The 17,701-nt window shown below is 42.4% G+C and overlaps 1 protein-coding gene across 2 annotated transcripts in view; it reads left to right on the forward strand.

Moving 5' to 3' along the window:
* Positions 1-299: 299 nt before the first annotated feature.
* The window catches only part of CCNT1 (cyclin T1), a gene marked incomplete at both ends in the record, with an annotated part of 29,011 nt that continues 11,609 nt past the window's right edge, over positions 300-17,701 (forward strand). For both annotated transcript variants that reach the window (XM_080705252.1, XM_080705253.1), the window contains 4 exons: positions 300-460; positions 6,187-6,268; positions 9,355-9,483; positions 12,331-12,391. In XM_080705252.1, coding sequence (XP_080561378.1) covers positions 300-460; positions 6,187-6,268; positions 9,355-9,483; positions 12,331-12,391 — 433 coding nt within the window. The remainder of the gene's footprint in view (positions 461-6,186; positions 6,269-9,354; positions 9,484-12,330; positions 12,392-17,701) is intronic.

A 17,701-nucleotide genomic window follows, 5' to 3' on the forward strand; every position in this document is an offset into this window, starting at 1 on the left:
AACTTCTAGCTCCGCCCCGCCTCCCGGGGGTCACATGACTGGCGCCTGCGTTTCCGCCTCGAGGTCTTTTCTGGTTTCAGACTGGCTGTTAACTCCGGTACGGGGCGCCGCGAGGCCCATTGCGGAAGTAGGCCCTTCGACTTTCGCTTCCTCGGCGGAAGCGTGTCACGACCCGGGAGGCGATTTTTAGCGGAAGTTCGTCACGTCGCCGTGGTCCCGGCACGGCGGATGTGTGTCGCCGCGTAGGTGACGCTGGGAAGTGCTTGCAGCCTCCGCCGCTGCCTTTTGGTAGAAGCACTATGGAGGGAGAGAGGAAGAGCAACAACAAACGGTGGTATTTTACTCGAGAACAGCTAGAAAATAGCCCGTCCCGTCGTTTTGGCCTGGACCCAGATAAAGAACTTTCGTACCGCCAGCAGGCGGCCAATCTACTCCAGGACATGGGACAACGTCTTAACGTGTATCCTTGCGGCCTAGGCCTTTCGGCCTTGGAGTCGGTACCGCGGCGCCCGGGCCTTCGGCTCTGGCGGGAGGCGAGGGGGTAAGAGGGCGGGCGGGACGTGGATGCCGAGTGGTGAGAGCCCACGACGGTGCGGGCTGAATCTGTTCCCGCGAGCGAAGCGAGGCGGGGTCAATTTCCCGCTCGCTCCGCCTTGCTACCAACTTGCTGGGAATTCGTATCTTTTCCCGGCTTTGTGTTCTGGCCAGTTCTTAGACCCGCTTCGCCGTGTTCTGACCTGCTCTTGTGACTTTGAGATTCTTCTTTCTCCTATGTTCTAGGTCTTGTAGAGGTTTCGCTGTTAACGGCTGCCGCTCAAACTTAGAAGAGTCTCAAAAAATTCAATACCTCGAAGGTTTTATAAAGGTGGTCAGGAATTAGTGTCTCAGCTTTGGCTCAAAAATTCGTTCCTCCCGCTCGCTAGTGTTTTAGTAATCTGTCAAATTCTTGGTCGTCCAGTCTGTAAAATAGATACGTCTTGCATTTGATGCTCTGCTCACCACAGTGCTTGGCGTTCAGACGTTCAAATAGTAGCGGTTGTTTGAGTTTTATAGAATTTATGAGGGAGGAAAGATGTCAGTTGACGTAGGTAGGGATGTAGACCCCATGTATCTGATATTTAAGTAGTTTACAAACTGTTCTCTCTCTGAGTTACCCAGGATACTGGTGTGTATTCGTTTATATTTCAAAGGCAAGGAAACTTATTAATCCCCCAAAGTATTTTTTGTCAGAAAACGCCCATTTTGTGGCACACAAAACTCATGTAGCTTTAAAGTTCTTTCTATTAGAAAATTTATTTTCCTCTGGGTAGTTTCCTTTCATGCAGTTTTAAGTGTCTCTCTCGCTGTAATGTTTGTAACTTAGTCCTTGCTTCAAAAAAATGTTCTCTTGATCGTCAGTTTGTTTCTTATTGATAACCAGTTTGTTTCCTAAACGTACCCTTCTGTGGAAATTTTTTTTTCCAAGTTCTGTTTCAGTGTATCCCCCCCACCCCGCAGAAAAACTGGGGATTGAATCCAGGGGTGTTCTACTTCCGAGCTATACCCCCAGCCCTATCATTGCTATTGTTATTATCATTATTACTCTTTGTGGTACTGGGGATTGAACCCGGAGGCATTCTCTGAGTTACACCCCCAGTCCTATTTTTTTATTTTTTATTTTTATTTTTGAAACAGAGTCTCACTAGGTTAATGAGAGTCTCACTACTTCCTGAAGCTATCCTTGAACCTGTGATCCTTCTGGCTCATCCTCCCAAGTACTGTACTATATTTTATTATTTTTAAAATCATATTTATTTATTTTGTGGTACCAAGGATTGAATTCGGGGCATTCTACCTCCGAGATACACCCCCCCAGCCCTACTTTTTTATTTTTTATTTTGAAATAGGGCATCACTAAGTAGTTGAGGCTGGCCTCAAACCTGCAATCCTGTCTCAGCCTCCCAAGTACTGGAATTATATTTATTATTATTATTATTATTATTATTAATTATTTTTGCAGTACTCAGGGTTGAACCTAGGTGCATACTACTGCCAAGCTACACTCCTAGTCCTACTTTCTATTCTATATTTTGAAATAGGGTCTCACTAAGTAGCTGAGGCTCACCATGAACTTGAAATCCTCTGGTCTCAGCCTTCCAAGTACTGGGATTACAAGCATGCGCCACCACGCCTGGCTTTATTTATTTATTTATTTATTTATTTATTTTTGCAGTACTGGGGATGGAGCCTAGGGACATTCTATCTCCAAGATATACCCCCAGCCTGATTTTTATTCTTTATTTTGAAATAGGGTCTCACTGAGTTGCAAAGGGCCTCACTAAGTAGCTGAGGCCATCCATGAACCGTGATTCATCTATCTCGGCCTCCCAAATCCTGGGATTACAAGCATGTGCCACCACGCCTGGCTTGGTTTTGTTATCTTGAAAGAGGGTCTCACTAAGTTGTGGAGGGCCTCACCAAATAGCTGAAGTGGCCGCAAACTTGCTATCCTCTCATCTCCACCTCCCAAGTATTGGGATTACAAGCATGCATCACTATGCCCACTGCGGTGTATCCTTAAAATGCCTTGGTTTTGGTGTATGTGTGTGGTACTGGAGATTATACCCCAGCCCTTTTTACTTTCTGTTTGGAAACAGGGTCTAACTAGGTTGCTAAAAGCCTCACTAAATTGTTGAGGCTGTCCTCGAATTTGGGTTCCTCCAGTTCAGCCTCTCAAAGCAGTAGGATTACCAATGTGAGCCACCAAGCCCGGCTTAAAATGCTTTTTTATAGTGTCATTATGGGACTGTCTGCTGAAGTCTTTAGAAGTAAGTTGTACTTAAGCCGGATATGGTGGTGCATACTTATAATCCCAACATTTGGGAGACTGAGACAGGAAGATTGCAGTTTGCACACAGCCTCAGCTACTTAGTGAGGCCCTTTGTAACTCAGCGAGACCCTGTTTGAAAATTAAAAATAAATAATAGTGCTTGGGGGGTGTAGCTCGGAGGTAGAATACCCTGGGTTCCATCCGCTTTATCGCAAAAAAAAAGGAAGTTACATAAAAGTTTTTCTAGGCATTGCAGGTGTAGCTCAGAGATAGAGTGCATAAAAATGCAAGGGTCTTGGTTATAATTTTATTTAATTAATTAATTTATTTATTTTGCGGTACTGGGGATGGAACCCAAGGGAATTTTACCTCTGGGCTATACTCCCAGACCTATTTCATACTTTATTTGGAAACAGGGTCTCACTAAGTTGCTGAGAGCCTCATTAAGTAGCTGAGGTTGGCTTCAAAGCTGTGTGATCCTCCTGTCTCAGCCTCCCAAGCGCTGGGATTACCATACCGGCTATCCTTTTTTTTTTTTTTTTTTTTTGTGGTACTGGGGTGGAACCCAGAGGCTTTCTACTTCCAGACCTTTTTTATATTTTATTTGGAAACAGGGTCTCACTAAGTTGCTGAAAGCCTCACTAAGTAACTGAGGCTGGCTTCGAACCTGTGTGATCCTCCTGTCTCAGCTTCCCAAGCGCAGGGATTACAAGCATGCGCCACCACGCCCAGCTTTTTTTTTTTTTTAACCAAATAGTTCTACCTCTAAGCTACATCCCCAGACTTTTTTTTTTTTTTTTTTTTTTTTTTTTTCAGAAATGGAAATGAAACCCAGGGGCAGTCTTCCTTCGAGCTACACCTCCAGCCCTATTTTTTATTTTTTAGTGTTAAACAGGGTCTCACTAAGTTGCAGAGGGCGTAAATAGCTGAAGCTGGTTGCAAACCTGGGATCCTCCTGTCTCAGCCTCCCAAGTACTGAGATTACAAGTGTATGCCATCATGTCTGGCTCCTATGTTTTATTTTTTATTTTGAAACTGGGTCTCACTAAGTTGTGTTTAGGCCTCAAGTAGCCATGATCCTCCTGCACTATGTCCAGCTCCAATTTTTTTAATGCTATTTATTTTATTCTATTGGAGATTGAACCTAGGGGAATTCTGTCTCTGAACTACACACCCAACCCTTTTTTCTTTTTTCTTTTGTACTAGAGATTAAACCCAGGGGCATTCTACCTCTGAATTACACCACCATTCCTTATTTATTTATTTATTTATTTATTTTTTGTGAAACCCAGAGGCTTTCTACCTCCGGGTTATACTCCCAGACCTATTTTTTTTTTAAATATATATATATATATTTTATTTGGAAACAGGGTCTCACTAAGTAGCCGAGGCTGGCTTCGAACATGTGCGATCCACCTGTCTCAGCCTCCCAAGCACAGGGATTACAAGCGTGCACCACCATGCCCAGCTTTATTTATTTATTTATTTATTTATTTATTTATTTATTTATTTTCGTGGTGCTGATGATGGAACCCAGGCCTTCTACCTTTGGGCTATACTCCCAGACCTATTTTATATTTTACTAGGAAATAGGGTCTCACTAAGTTGCTGAGAGCATGATTAAGTAGCTGAGGCTGGCTTTGAACCTTCGTGATCCTTCTGTCTCAGCCTTCCAAGCACTGGGATTACAAGTGTGCACCACCACACCCGGCTTTATTATTATTGTGGTACTCAGGATGGAACCAATGCCTTCTACCTCCAGGCCACACCCCTAGACCCTATTTTATTTCTTATTTGGAAACAGGTTCTTGCTAAGTTGCTCCGAGCCTTACTAAAGGTTCTGAACCTGGGATCCTCCTGTCTCAGCCTCCAAGTACTGGGATTACAAGCATGTGCCACACCCATCTTTATTGTTATTTTGAAAGGGTCCCCACCAAGTTGTTGGGGTGAGTCTTGAACTTGGGATCCTCCTGTCTCAATCTTCCAAATACAGGGATTGTAAGCATGTTCCACCAGTAAGAATTATTTTTTACTTTGAAACCCAGTCTGCAGGGTGGCCTCAAACCTACCATCCTCAAGTCTCAGCCTCCCAAATTCTGGGATTGCAGGTGTGTACCACAACACCAGGCCCTGTATTTCATCTTTTTTCTTTTTCTTTTTAGTACTAGGGAAGAAACCCAGGAGCATTCTACCTCTGAGCTACACCCCGAGCCCTACTTTTTATTCTTCCTTTTGGAGAATTCTATCTCCGAGTTACCCCCCACACACACACACACAGCCTTTTTTTTTTTTTTTTTTTTTTTTCCTTTTGCCGGTCTGGGGATGGAACCCAGGGGCATTCAGCATTCAACCTCTGAGCTACACCCCCTGCCCTATTTTTTATTCTTTATTTTGAGACAGGGTCTCACTGAGTTGCAGAGGGCCTCACTAAGTAGCTGAGGCTGTCCACGAACTGCCATCCTCCAGTCTCAGCCTCCTAAATGCTGGGATTACAAGCATGTGCCACCATGCCCCAGACCCAGCCCTACTTTTTATTCTTTATTTTGAAACAGGGTTTCACTAAGTTGCAAAAGGCCTCACTAAGTAGCTGAGGCTGTCCACGAACCACAATCCTCTTGTCAGCCTCCCAAATGCTGGGATTACAAGCATGTGCCGCCACACCTGGCTCCTATATTCCATCTTGATTCACACATTCTGAGTTTTATTTTGTTGTTATTTATTTAATAGATTTATATTAAATACCTGGTATGTAAAAGGTATTGTGCTGTCAATGGGCAGTTTTGGTGAGAGTAAATCTTTTTTTTGTGTATGTTTGTGTGGTGCTGGGGACTGAACCCAGGGGGTGTTTTACCTCTGAGCTATACCCTCCACCCTGATTTATTTATTTATTTATTTATTTATTTATTTATTTATTTATTTATTTGTACTGGGGATGGAACCTAGGAGCATTCTACCTTTGAGCTACACCCCAGCCCTATTTTTTTAAAATTCTTTTTGAAATAGGGTCTCATTGAGTTACAAAGGGCCTCATTAAGTATCTGAGGCTGTCCGTGAACCACTATCCTCCTGTCTCAGCCTGTGCTCTGTTTTATTTTTTAATTTTGAAATAGGGTCTCACTAAGGTGCTGAAGGCTGGCTGTGAACCTATGCTCCCTCCTGTCTCAGCCTCCTAAGTACTAGGATTATAGACGTGTGTCTGTTTTAAACCACACACTGTTGAAAACAGACTTTTGTTGATTTTGAGAGGTAAGTGTAATTTTCACTTAGGACTATCCATTGTGCTTGGCCATTTGATCTTTTTTGGAGGAGATATAGGTTATATTTCGGGAATTATACTGCCTGCCTATCTGATTTGGACCTTAACTTGACCACTTCAGTTCACAATTGACTATCAACACAGCTATAGTATACATGCATCGATTCTACATGATTCAGTCATTTACACAGTTTCATCGAAATGTAAGTATAGTTAATTGTTTTGTATAGTGTAATCCTTCTGTGATTGATTCCAGCTGACTGGTTTTGGTTGGTTTGTGTTACTAAACTGGCATTTGAATTTTAGAATTTAGGGTTGATCACTGATTACATGTCACGCTGTTGTTTTAAAACCCACCTTGCAGTTTTCCTGTGAAGTGTCTAGTTTTAAGGGAGAGTTAGAGTAGGTGATAGAGTTGGTGGATTGTTTCATAGTTAACATTTTTGAGTGGTAAGAGTATCATTGAAGGGGAAACTATGCTTTATTTAAGCATAACTTTTGTGTACATGATAATATGGTCATAGGAAGACAAATTAAAGTAAGATATTTAGATATTCCAGAAGCTTGTGTGTGTGTGTCGGGGGGGTATTGGGGATGGAACCCAGGGACATTATGCCTTTGAGTTATACCCCAGCCCTGTTTTTTATTCTTTGTGAAACAGGTTCTCACTGAGTTGCAAAGGACCTCACTAAGTAGCTGAGGCTGTCCCTGGATCCTCCTGTCTCAGCCTCTTGAATACTGGGATTACAAGCGTGTGCAACCATGCCCAGCTTTTGATAAAATCCTAATGAATGATTGGTTGGAGGAAGGTATATTACATGATGACTAGGGAAATTATTATTATTATTATTATTTGTGTGTGTGTGTGTGTGTGTGTGTGTGTGTGGTACTGGGGTGGAACCCAGAGGCTTTCTACCTCCGTGCTATACTCCCAGACCTTTTTTATATTTTATTTGGAAACAGGGTCTCACTAAGTTGCTGAGAGCCTCACTAAGTAGCTGAGGCTGGCTTCGAACCTGTGCGATCCTCCTGTCTCAGCCTCCCAAGTGCGGGGATTACAAGTGTGCGCCACCACGCCTGGCTGATAGGGAAATGATTTTTAAGAACAGGAAAAGAAAAATAATAGTAATAAAAGGAATTTTTTTTTCTTGGTCAGAATTATAAATACACTAGTGCTATTTTCAGATTTGCTACTTGAAATGGTCCTACTTAGCACTATTGTAAATGACTTGGAGGTAAGTACATAGTAATATTCCAGTTTCAGGTAAGACTATATTTGTTTAATAAAATTCCAAGGACCCTGGCATGGTGGTGCACGCTTGTAATCCCAGCACTTGGGAGACAAGAGGATCACTGTTCGTGGCCAGCCTCAGCTACTTAGTGAGGCCCTTTGCAACTCATTTAGACTCTGTTTCAAAATAAAGAATAAAAATTGGGTTGTGGGTGTAGCTCAGAGGTAGAATCCCCCTGGGTTCCATCCCCAGTACTGCCAAAACAAAACAAACAAACAAAAAAACAACGAAAGTAATAGGGATAATCTTTTTTTGTACTGGAAGTTGAACCCAGAGGCATTCTACCTTTGAGCTATACTCCCAGCCCGATTTTATTTCTTATTTGGAAACTGTGTCTTGCTAGGTTGATGAGGGTGTCACTACTTGCTGAGGCTTTCCTTGAACCTGTGATCCTCCTGTCTCAGCCTCCCAAGTACAGGGATTAAAGGCATGCATCACCATGCCCAGCTAATAGCAGTAATCTTGGTGAGTACTTGGTATGGATTTGTAAGTCAGATATTTCATTATCACTATTATATTTTTGTGGGGCTGGGATTGAGCCAGCAGCATTTTAAATCCAATTAAACCTCAGTCCTATTTTATTTTTTATTTGGAAACAGGGTCTCATTAAGTTGCCAGGGGCCCTGGTAAATTGGTGAGCATGGCTTCAAACTTATGATCCTCCTGTTTCAGCCTCCCAAGTACTGGGATTATAGACATGGGCCTGAAGGTATAGCTTGAAGGTAGAATGCCCCTGGGTTCCATCCCCAGGACCAAAAAACAAAAAGTTGCTGGGACTGTCTACAAACCAGTGTCCCAAGTCCCAGAATCATAGGTTTGTGCTATCCTGCCCAGCTTTTAAAGTAACACCTTTTTAGCCAGGCATGGTGGTGCATGCTTGTACTCCCAGCATTCGAGAGGCTGAGACAAGGAGGATTGCGGTTCACAGACAGCCTCAGCTACTTAGTGAAGCCCTTTGCAACTCAAGTGAGACCCTGTATTAAAATAAACAATAAAAAATAGGGCTGGAGGTGTGGCTACAAGGTAGAACAACTTTTTTTTTTTTTAATTAGGGTTGGAACCCAGGGGCCTTCTACCTCCGAGCTACACCCCAAGCTCTGTTTTATATTCCTTTTTTTGAAACAGGTTCTGAGTTGCAAAGGGTCTCACTAAGTAGCTTATGCTAGCTATAAACCTGTGATCCTCCTGTCTCAGCCTCCCAAGTGCTGGGATTAGAAGCCTGCACCACCATAGCTGGCTTAAAATAACACCTGTTTAATACATTAATTCTAAAAATGTATCTATGAGGATTCAAATTCAAGTGTTTTTTTTTTTTTTTTTTTTTTTAAATGTGTGTGGCACTGGGAATTGAACCCCAGGGGCATTCTACCTCCAAGTTACATACCCAGGTCTATTTTTTTATTCTTTATTTTGAAACAGGGTCTCACTGAGTTACAAAGGGCCTCAGGGCCTCACTAAGTAGCTGAAGCTGTCCTCAACTGTGATCCTGTGATCCTTCTGTCTTAGCCTCCTGGATGCTGGGATTATAAGCATGGCCACAACATCTGGCTTCCCAGTTCAATTTTTTTTTTTTTTTCCAGTACTGGAGATGGAACCCAGGGGCCTTCTACCTCTGGGCTACACTCCCAGACCTATTTTTTATTTGGAAACAGGGTCTCACTAAGTTGTTGAGAGCCTAACCAAGTAGCTGAGGCTGGCTTTGAACCTGCAGGATCTCCTGTCTCAGTCTCCCAAGTACTAGGATTACAAGCGTGTGCCACCATGTCTGGCTAAAGAGATAGCTTTTAAGGAGAGTTGAAGGATTGGTGTTTGCAAATGGACATGGATTAATGCATATAAGACGAGATATATCATAACCCGGGGCGGGGGAGCATAAACAAGGGGTGATGGAGTTGGGACTTGGAAAGAACTTGATTTGCTTGAGACTTGGTTCCTCTTTAAATCTATCTTGATCTAGAAGTAAGTGGTTACTGTGATTCATTTTCTTTTTATTCCAGTCTGTGGCTCCAGCAGCCTTGTTTCTAGCAGCTAAAGTGGAGGAACAGCCAAAAAAATTGGAGCATGTCATCAAGGTAGCACATGCCTGTCTCCATCCACAGGAATCACTTCTTGATATTAGGAGCGAGGTAGGTGATGGAGCATTTGTTTCCTTTACATTGATCTTAAGGTTTGTATCTTGGATTTACTGAATTTAAGTAGGAGTTGTTAAAGGAACTCTTAAGTTTTTTTTTTTTTTTTTTTTTTTTTTTTCTTTTTGCAGTACTGGTGATGGAACCCAGGGGCATTCTACCTCCGAGCTACACCCTCCAGCCCTATTTTTTATTCTCTCTTTTTTTTTTTTTTTTTTTTTTTTTGGTGGTACTGGAGGAGTTCCTGGATACCCTTCTACCTCTGGGCTACATTCCCAGACCTATTTTATACTTTTTATTTGGAAACAGGATCTCTTAAGCCAGCATGGCTGGCTTCAAACCTGCATGATCCTCCTGTCTCCGCCTCCCAAGCGTGGAGATTACAAGTTTGTGCCACTACCCCCGGCTCTCATTTTTAAGAGGATTAAATTTAGTAATATCTTATGTAATGCAGTATATCTAAAAGACTATCATTTTAGCATAAAATCAGTATTTAAAATCTATGAATAAAATTGGGTAGGAGATAGGATCCACAGGATCAAGGCCAGCTTCACAATTTAGCAAAATATAAAGACTTGCAAAATATAAAATAAAAAGGGCCAGGAGTGTACCTTAGAAGTAGAATGCACAGGGTGTGGTGGTGGCACATGCTTATAATCCTAGTATTTGGAAGGCTGAGACAGGAAAATGACAGGTTTGCGGCCAGTTTTGGCTACTACTTAGGCCCTCTACAAGCTAGTGAGACCCTGTTTTAAAATAAAGAATAAAAAATAAGGCTGGAGCTGGGTGTGGTGGCACATGCATGTAATACCAACATTTGGGAGGCTGAGACCAGAGGATCGCAGTTTCCGGACTGCCTCAGCTTCTTAGGCACTCCATAACTTAGACCCTGTTTCAAAATAAAGAATAAAAATCAGGGCAGGGGGTGTAGCTCAGAAGTCGAATGTCCCTGGGTACCATCCCCAGACCCGCAAAAAAAAAAAAAAAAAAGAAAGAAAAAGGAAAAATAAGGCTGAGAGTGTAGCTTGAAGGTAGAATGCCCCTGCATTCCATCCCCAGTACTGCCTCCCCAAAAATAAAGTAGAATGCTTCTGAATTCAATTCCCAGTACTACACAAAAACACATGCACTCGCACACACACACGAAAGAAAAATCACACACACACACACACACACACACACACACACACACACACACGAAAGAAAAATAGTTATTAATGAGATATTTTATGCCAGGCATCGTGGCGCATGTTTGTAATCCCAGCATTTGGGAGGCTGAGACAGGAGGATCACAGTTTGCTGACAGCCTCAGCTATTTGGTGAGGTCCTTTGCAACTCAGACCCTGTTTCCAAACTAAAGAATAAAAAATAGGGCCTGGAGTGTATCTCGGAGGTGGAATGCCATTGGGTTTTATCCCCAGCACCGCAATAAAATAAAATAAGGAATAAAAAATAGGGCTAGGGGTATGGCTTGGAGGTTGAATGCCCCTGGGTTCCATCTCTAGTACTGCAAAACAACAACTTTTTTTTTTTTTTTTTTTTTTAAACATTGTGGTGTTTGGAATTGAACTTAAGATCATTTTACTTTTACCCCCTCCCTGTTTTATTTTTTAAATTTATTTATTTATTTATTTGGTACTTAGGGATTGACTCTAGGGATTCCTCAGTGTTACACTCCCATACCTATTTTATTTATTTATTTTTGCAGGTTTGGGGATAGAACCCAGGAGCATTTGACCTCCAAGCTATACCCTCTGCCCTATTTTTTACTTTTTATTTTTAAACAGGGTCTCACTAAGTAGCTGAGGTTGTCCGTGAACCGTGATCTTCCAGTCTCAGCCTCCTGTATGCTGGGATTATAAGCGTGCACCACCACACCTGGTTTCCCAGACCTATTTTATGTTTAATTTTTGAAATGGGGTTTCACTATATTTCAACGGGCCTCACTAATTTGCCGAGGCTCCCACTGAACCCTCAATCTTTTCTCAGCCTCTCAAGTACTGTAATTACATACATGGGCCATGATATCCAGCCTATATATCCTTCAGCCATTTTTATTTATTTATTATTTTGAAACAAGGTCTCAGTAAGTTGCAGAAGGCCTCACTAAGTAGCTGAGGCTGTCTGGGATCTGGGATCCTTCTGTCTCAGCCTCCCAAATCCTGGGATTATAAGCATGGGCCACCATGCCCAGCATTCTAGTACTTTTTCTATATCCATATATAAGTAAAATGTTACCACTCAGGCCTGGTTACTGTGTGTGTGTGTGTGTGTGTGTGTGTGTGTGTGTGTGTGTGTGTGTGTGTTACTGACTGGGGATGGAACCCAGGGACATTTTATCTCAGAGCTATATGGATATAAGTAAAATGTTACCACTCAGGCCTGGTTACTTTGTGTGTGTGTGTGTGTGTGTGTGTGTGTGTGTGTGTGTGTGTGTGTTACTGACTGGGGATGGAACCCAGGGACATTTTATCTCAGAGCTATATGCCCAGCCCTGTTTTTCATTTTGAAATAGGGTTGGGTGTGTTTCTTTATTTTGAAACAGGTTCTCACTGGGTTGCAAAGGGCCTCACTAAGTTGAGGCTGTCCCCGAACTGTGATCCTCCTGTCTCAGCCTCCCAAATGCTGGGATTACAAGCATTGTGTGCCACAATGCCCTGTTTACTTTTTTTTTTTTTTAATTAGGATAATTTGTACTGAGTGGAAATAGGAATTAGGATTGTATTTCGATTTTCATCTCCACTCTTGCCTTGTTTGGCATTCCTGGGATGGGTTGTTGAATTATTTGCACTTTATTATATATTAGACTTTGTAGAGAATAATTTCTTGTGTTCTCACCTTCAGGCTTATCTGCAACAAGTTCAAGATTTGGTGATTTTAGAAAGCATTATTTTGCAGACTTTAGGTAAGTTTATTTACCTTTAAAACATTAAAAGATTATATATGTTACTTAATTTGATATTGAGATTTTAAAAAAAAGGACAGCTGGGGATAGTTGCCCATGCCTATAATCCTAGTACTTGGGAGGCTGAGACAGGAGGATCACAGTTTCAAAGACAGCCTTAGCAAATAGATTCTCATCAACCTAGTAAGACCCTATTTTCCAGTAAGATTGGGCTGGGGGTATAGCTCGGAGATAGAATCCCCTCAGTTCAATCTTAGTACCACAAAAAAAAAATAAAAATAGAGCATAGGAAGAAAATTTCGTGGGAAGGTTTTTACAGTGTTCATCTGTTTGTGGATTGTAGATTTTGTGGGGGGGGTACTCGGGCATTCTACTTCTGGGGTACACCCCCAGCTTTTTTCTTTTTGTGATGTTGGGGTTTAAACCCAGGGGCATTCTTCCTTTGAGCTACACCCTCAGCCCAATTTTTTATTCTTTATTTTGAAACAAGGCCTCATTAAATTGCAGAGGGCCTCACTACAGCCCTATTTTATTTTATTTTCAAACAGGGTCCCCTAGGTTAATGAGACTCTCACTACTTGCTGAGGCTGTCCTTGAACCTATCATTCTTCTGTCTCAGCCTCCCAAGTACTAGTGCTTAGAGTTTTAACCTGGCCTGTACCATAGATGTAATGTAGGTAATGCTGACCTTTGAAATAACAGGTTTTTGTTGTTGTTGTTGTTGTTTTGTTTTTTTGTTTTTTTCTCCTTTCTAAGATTCATAGTTTACATTTTTTAAAGATATGGCTGTGTGTGTGTGTGTGTGTGTGTGTGTGTGTGTGTGTGTGTGTGTGTGTTTTAGTTACTGAGGACAACCCAGGGACATTCTACTTCTGAGCTACATCTCCACCCCTATTTTTTATTCTTTATTTTGAAGCAAGGTTTCACTAAATTTCAGAGGCCCTCACTAAGTAGCTGAGGCTGGCCATGAACCTATGATCCTCTTGTCTCAGCCTTCCAAGAACTGGGATTACAAGTATGTGCTACCATGCCCAGCAAAGACTTGGCAATTTTTAACCTGATAAATGAGGACAGGAAGTATTTTAAAAAAACATTTTCCTTTCATAGATTATTATGTTCTTTTAGTCATACTATTTATTTACTATTTATTTCCCCTTTTTTTGTGGTATTGGGGATGAGACATTCTAATTTTGAGCTACATCCCTAGCCCTATTTTTTATTCCTTATTTTGAAACAGTGTCTCACTGAGTTGCAAAGGGCCTCACTAAGTAGCTGAGGCTGTCCTAACTGCTATCTTCGGTGTCAGCATCCCAGATGCTGGGATTACAGGTGTGTGCCATCACATTCAGCTCTATTTATAATTTTTTATTTTTTAATATTGCAGTACTGGGGATTGAACCCAGAAGCATTCTACCACCCCTGAGCTACACCGCAGCCCTGTTTTATTCTTTATTTTGAAACAGGGTCTCACTAAGTTGTGGAAGGCCTCATAAGTTGCTGAGGCTGGACACGAGCCAGCGATTCTCCCCTGTCAACCTCCCAAGTACTGGGATTACAAGATGCACCACCACACCTGGCTTAGTCATACTATCTAGATAGCAGCACTTGTTTTTTGGGTATTGGGGCTTGAACTCAGGTACTCTGCCTCTGAGCAATACCCCCGGCCCCTTTTAGTTTTTGTTTTGAAACGGGCTCCCTAGATTGCTGAGAGTCTCACTAAGTTGCTAAGGTTGTCCTGAACCTGAGATCTTCCTGTCTCAGCCTAAGTACTGGGACTAAAGGCATGCGCTACCATTACAGGCTCAGCATTTGTTTTAAAAAACTGATGACCAGGGTTTAGTACAGCAGAGCAGAAGTGAAGGAAATCAAGCTATGGTGGTTGCATAGGCAACTGATGAAGCATAGCAAGCATGGAAATATGCATTTTATTTTTTCTGTTCTCTAGACTTGTTATTGTTCTTTTTTCTTTTGTGGAACTGGGGATTGAAGCCCAGGGGCATTCTGCCTCTGAGCCACACTCCAGCCCTATTTTATTTTTTTATTTTGAAATAGGGTCTTGCTAAGTTGCTGAGGGCCTCACTTGATTGCTGAGGCTGGCCTGGAACCTGCAATCATCTTCCTGCTATAGCCTTCCAATTGCTGGGATTATAGGCTTGTACCATTGCACTTGGCTAGTGCTGTCATTTTTCTTATCTCTTGGTAAGGTAGAATTTCATGAGTTGTGTTTGAAAGTTACTGGTACAATTCTATTTTCTACAGTGTTGTCCTTTTTTTTGGTAGTGGGATTTGAACCCAAGGATACTCTGCCTCTGTTATACCCCTGGCCCCCACCCCTTTTTTTTGTACTAGAGTTAAACCCAGGGGCATTCTACTTCCAAGTCTCAGACCTATATTATATTTTATTTGGAAACATGGTCTCACTAAGTTACTGGGAGCCTCACTAAGTAGCTGAGGCTGGCTTCCAACTTGTGCTATCCTTCTGTTTCAGCCTCGTAAGTACTGGGATTACAAGCATGTGCCACCATGCTGGCTCTCTCAGACTCCCCCCCCCCCCTTTTTTCTGCGGTACTGGGGATGGAACCCAGGGGTATTCTACCTCCAAGCAACACCCCAGCCCTATTTTTTTTATTCTTTCTTTTGAAACAGGGTCTCACTGAGTTGCATAGGGCCTTGTTAAGTAGCTGAGGCTGTCCACAAATTGCAATCCTCAGATCTCAGCCTCCTGAATGCTGGGATTACAAGTGTGCACCACCACATCTGGCTCTCTCCCAGCCCTTTTTAGAAAATTTTATTTTATGTTACTTTATTTTATTTTTTGGTGCTGGGAATTGAACCCAGGTGCAGTCAACCTCTGAGCTACACCTCCAGCTTTATTCTGAAACAGGATCTCACTAAGTTGAGGAGGGTCTTACTATGTAGCTGAGGCTGGCCAGGAACCTGTGATCTACCTTTCTCAATCTCCCAAGTACTAGGATTACAGGTGTGTGCCACCATTCCTCCCCAGCCCTATTTTCATTTTAAAACAGGGTCTTACTAGATTGCCAAGGTTGGGATTAAACTGATGATACTCCTGTCTCAGCTTCTTAATTTAGTACTGGGATTACAGGTGTGCCTAACTCAGCTATATTTCTTTTTTTTTTTCCCCCTCTTTTTTTCTTTTGTGGTACTGGGGATGGAACCCAGGGATATTCTACCCTCAAGCTATATCCCAAGCCCTATTTTGTATTCTTCATTTTGGAACAGGGTCTCACTGAGTTGCAAAGGGCCTCACTAAGTAGTAGCTGAGGCTGTCCGTGAACCACGATCATCCTGTCTCAACCTCCCAAATGCTGGGATTACAAGTGTGCGCCATCACGCCCTGCTGGACATATATATGCATGTTGAGTTCTTTAAAATTTATTTCAGCTAGGCATGGTGGTGCATGCTTGTAATCCCTGCGCTTGGGAGGCGGAGACAGGAGGGTTGTGCAGGTTCGAAGCCAGCCTTCTGGCTTAAGAGACCCTGTTTCCAAATTAAAAAAAAAATATAAACTAGGTCTGGGAGTGTAGCCCAGAGGTAGAGGGGTTCCATCCCCAGTACCACAAAAAAAAAAAAAAAGTTTATTTCAGAAGTATTTTCTGCTAGTTAGCTTTTACTTTAAACAATCTTCAAGGCCATCATCTGTTGCAACGATGTTTTTCTACTGGAATAAATTAAAATTTTTTTTTAATTTATGTATTTATTTTGGTAGCAGAGGTTGAATCCACAGGAATTCTGCGTCTGAAAAACATATCCAGCCCTATTTATTTATTCACTCATTCATTTATTTATTTATTTATTTATTTATTTATTTATTTTGGTGGTACTGGGGTTCCTGGAAGCCCTTCTACCTCCAGGCTATGCTCCCAGACCTATTTTATACTTTTTTATTTGGAAACAGGGTCTCTTAAGCCAGCACAGCTGGCTTTGAACCTGTGCGATCCTCCTGTCTCTGCCTCCCAAGTGCGGGGATTACAAGCGTGCGCCACCACACCCGGCTACTTATTTATTTTTTAATCTTTTTTTGGTGTGTGTGTGGTACCAGGGATGGAACCCAGGGGCATACTACCTCTGAGCTACACCTCCAGCCCTATTTTTTATTTTGAAGTAGGGTTTCACTGAGTTATGGAGGGCCTTCCTAAGTAGCTGAGGCTGGCCTCAAACCTGCAATCCTCCTATCTCAGCCTCCCAAGTACTGAGATTACAAGTGTGAGCTACCACCCCCACCTCCCAGCCCTATTTTATTATTTTTGAGGAGTATTAGGGATACAACCCAGGGGCATTCTACCTCTGAGCTACAGCCCCAGCTCTCTCTCTCTCTATATATATATTTTTTTTGTTTGAACCCAGATGAATTCTACCCTCAGCCTGATTTTATTTCTTATTGGAAACAGGGTCTTGCTAGGTTGATGACAGTCTCACTTTCTGAGGCTGTCCTCGAACCTACGATTCTCCTGTCTCAACATCCCAAGTTCAGGGATTACAGGAATGTGCCACTACACACAGCATTACTTTTTATTCTTTATTTTAAAACAGGATCTCACTAAATTGTGGAGGTCCTCACTCGGTAGCTGAGGTTGGCTGTGAACTTCTGATCCTCCTGTCTCAAACCTCCCAAGTACTGGCATTACTAGTGTGCATCACTGTGCCTGGCCTAGAATGATTTATATCATGTAAATTGGGGTTTTTTTGGGTGTTGGGGGGGGGTCTGGGGATGGAACCCAGGGGCATTCAACCTCCGAGCTACACTCCCTGCCCTATTTTTTATTATTTGTTTTGAAACTGGGTCTCACTAAGTTGCAGAGGGCCTCACTAAGTAGCTGAGGCTGTCTGCAGACCGTGATCCTCAGGTCTCAGCCTCCCAAATGCTGGGATTACAAGTGTGTGCCACCACACCCGGCTCTATTTTTTGTTCTTTATTTTGAAACAGGTTCTTACTAAGTTGCTGAGGGCCTCACTAAGTAGCTAAGGCTGGTTTCGAACCTGCATGATCCTCCTGTCTCAGCCTCCTAAGCGCGGGGATTACAAGCGTGCGCCACCATGCCCGGCTATCAAACTTCATACTTTTATCTTAGCCATCATTAAAGATTTTCCTCCTTTCTCTCTTTTTTTTTTTTTTTTTTTTTTTGTTTTCTTTTGTTTTTGCGGTACTGGGGATGGAACCCAGGGGCATTCTACCTCCAAACTACACTCCCAGCCCTATTTTTATTCTCTATTTTGAAACAGGGTCTCACTGAGTTGCAAAGGGCCTCACTAGGTAACTGAGGCTATCCTCGAACCAGGAGACTCCAG

The sequence above is a fragment of the Muscardinus avellanarius genome (genome assembly GCF_963383645.1).
Source record: "Muscardinus avellanarius genome assembly, chromosome: 11".
Classification (NCBI taxonomy): domain Eukaryota; kingdom Metazoa; phylum Chordata; class Mammalia; order Rodentia; family Gliridae; genus Muscardinus; species Muscardinus avellanarius.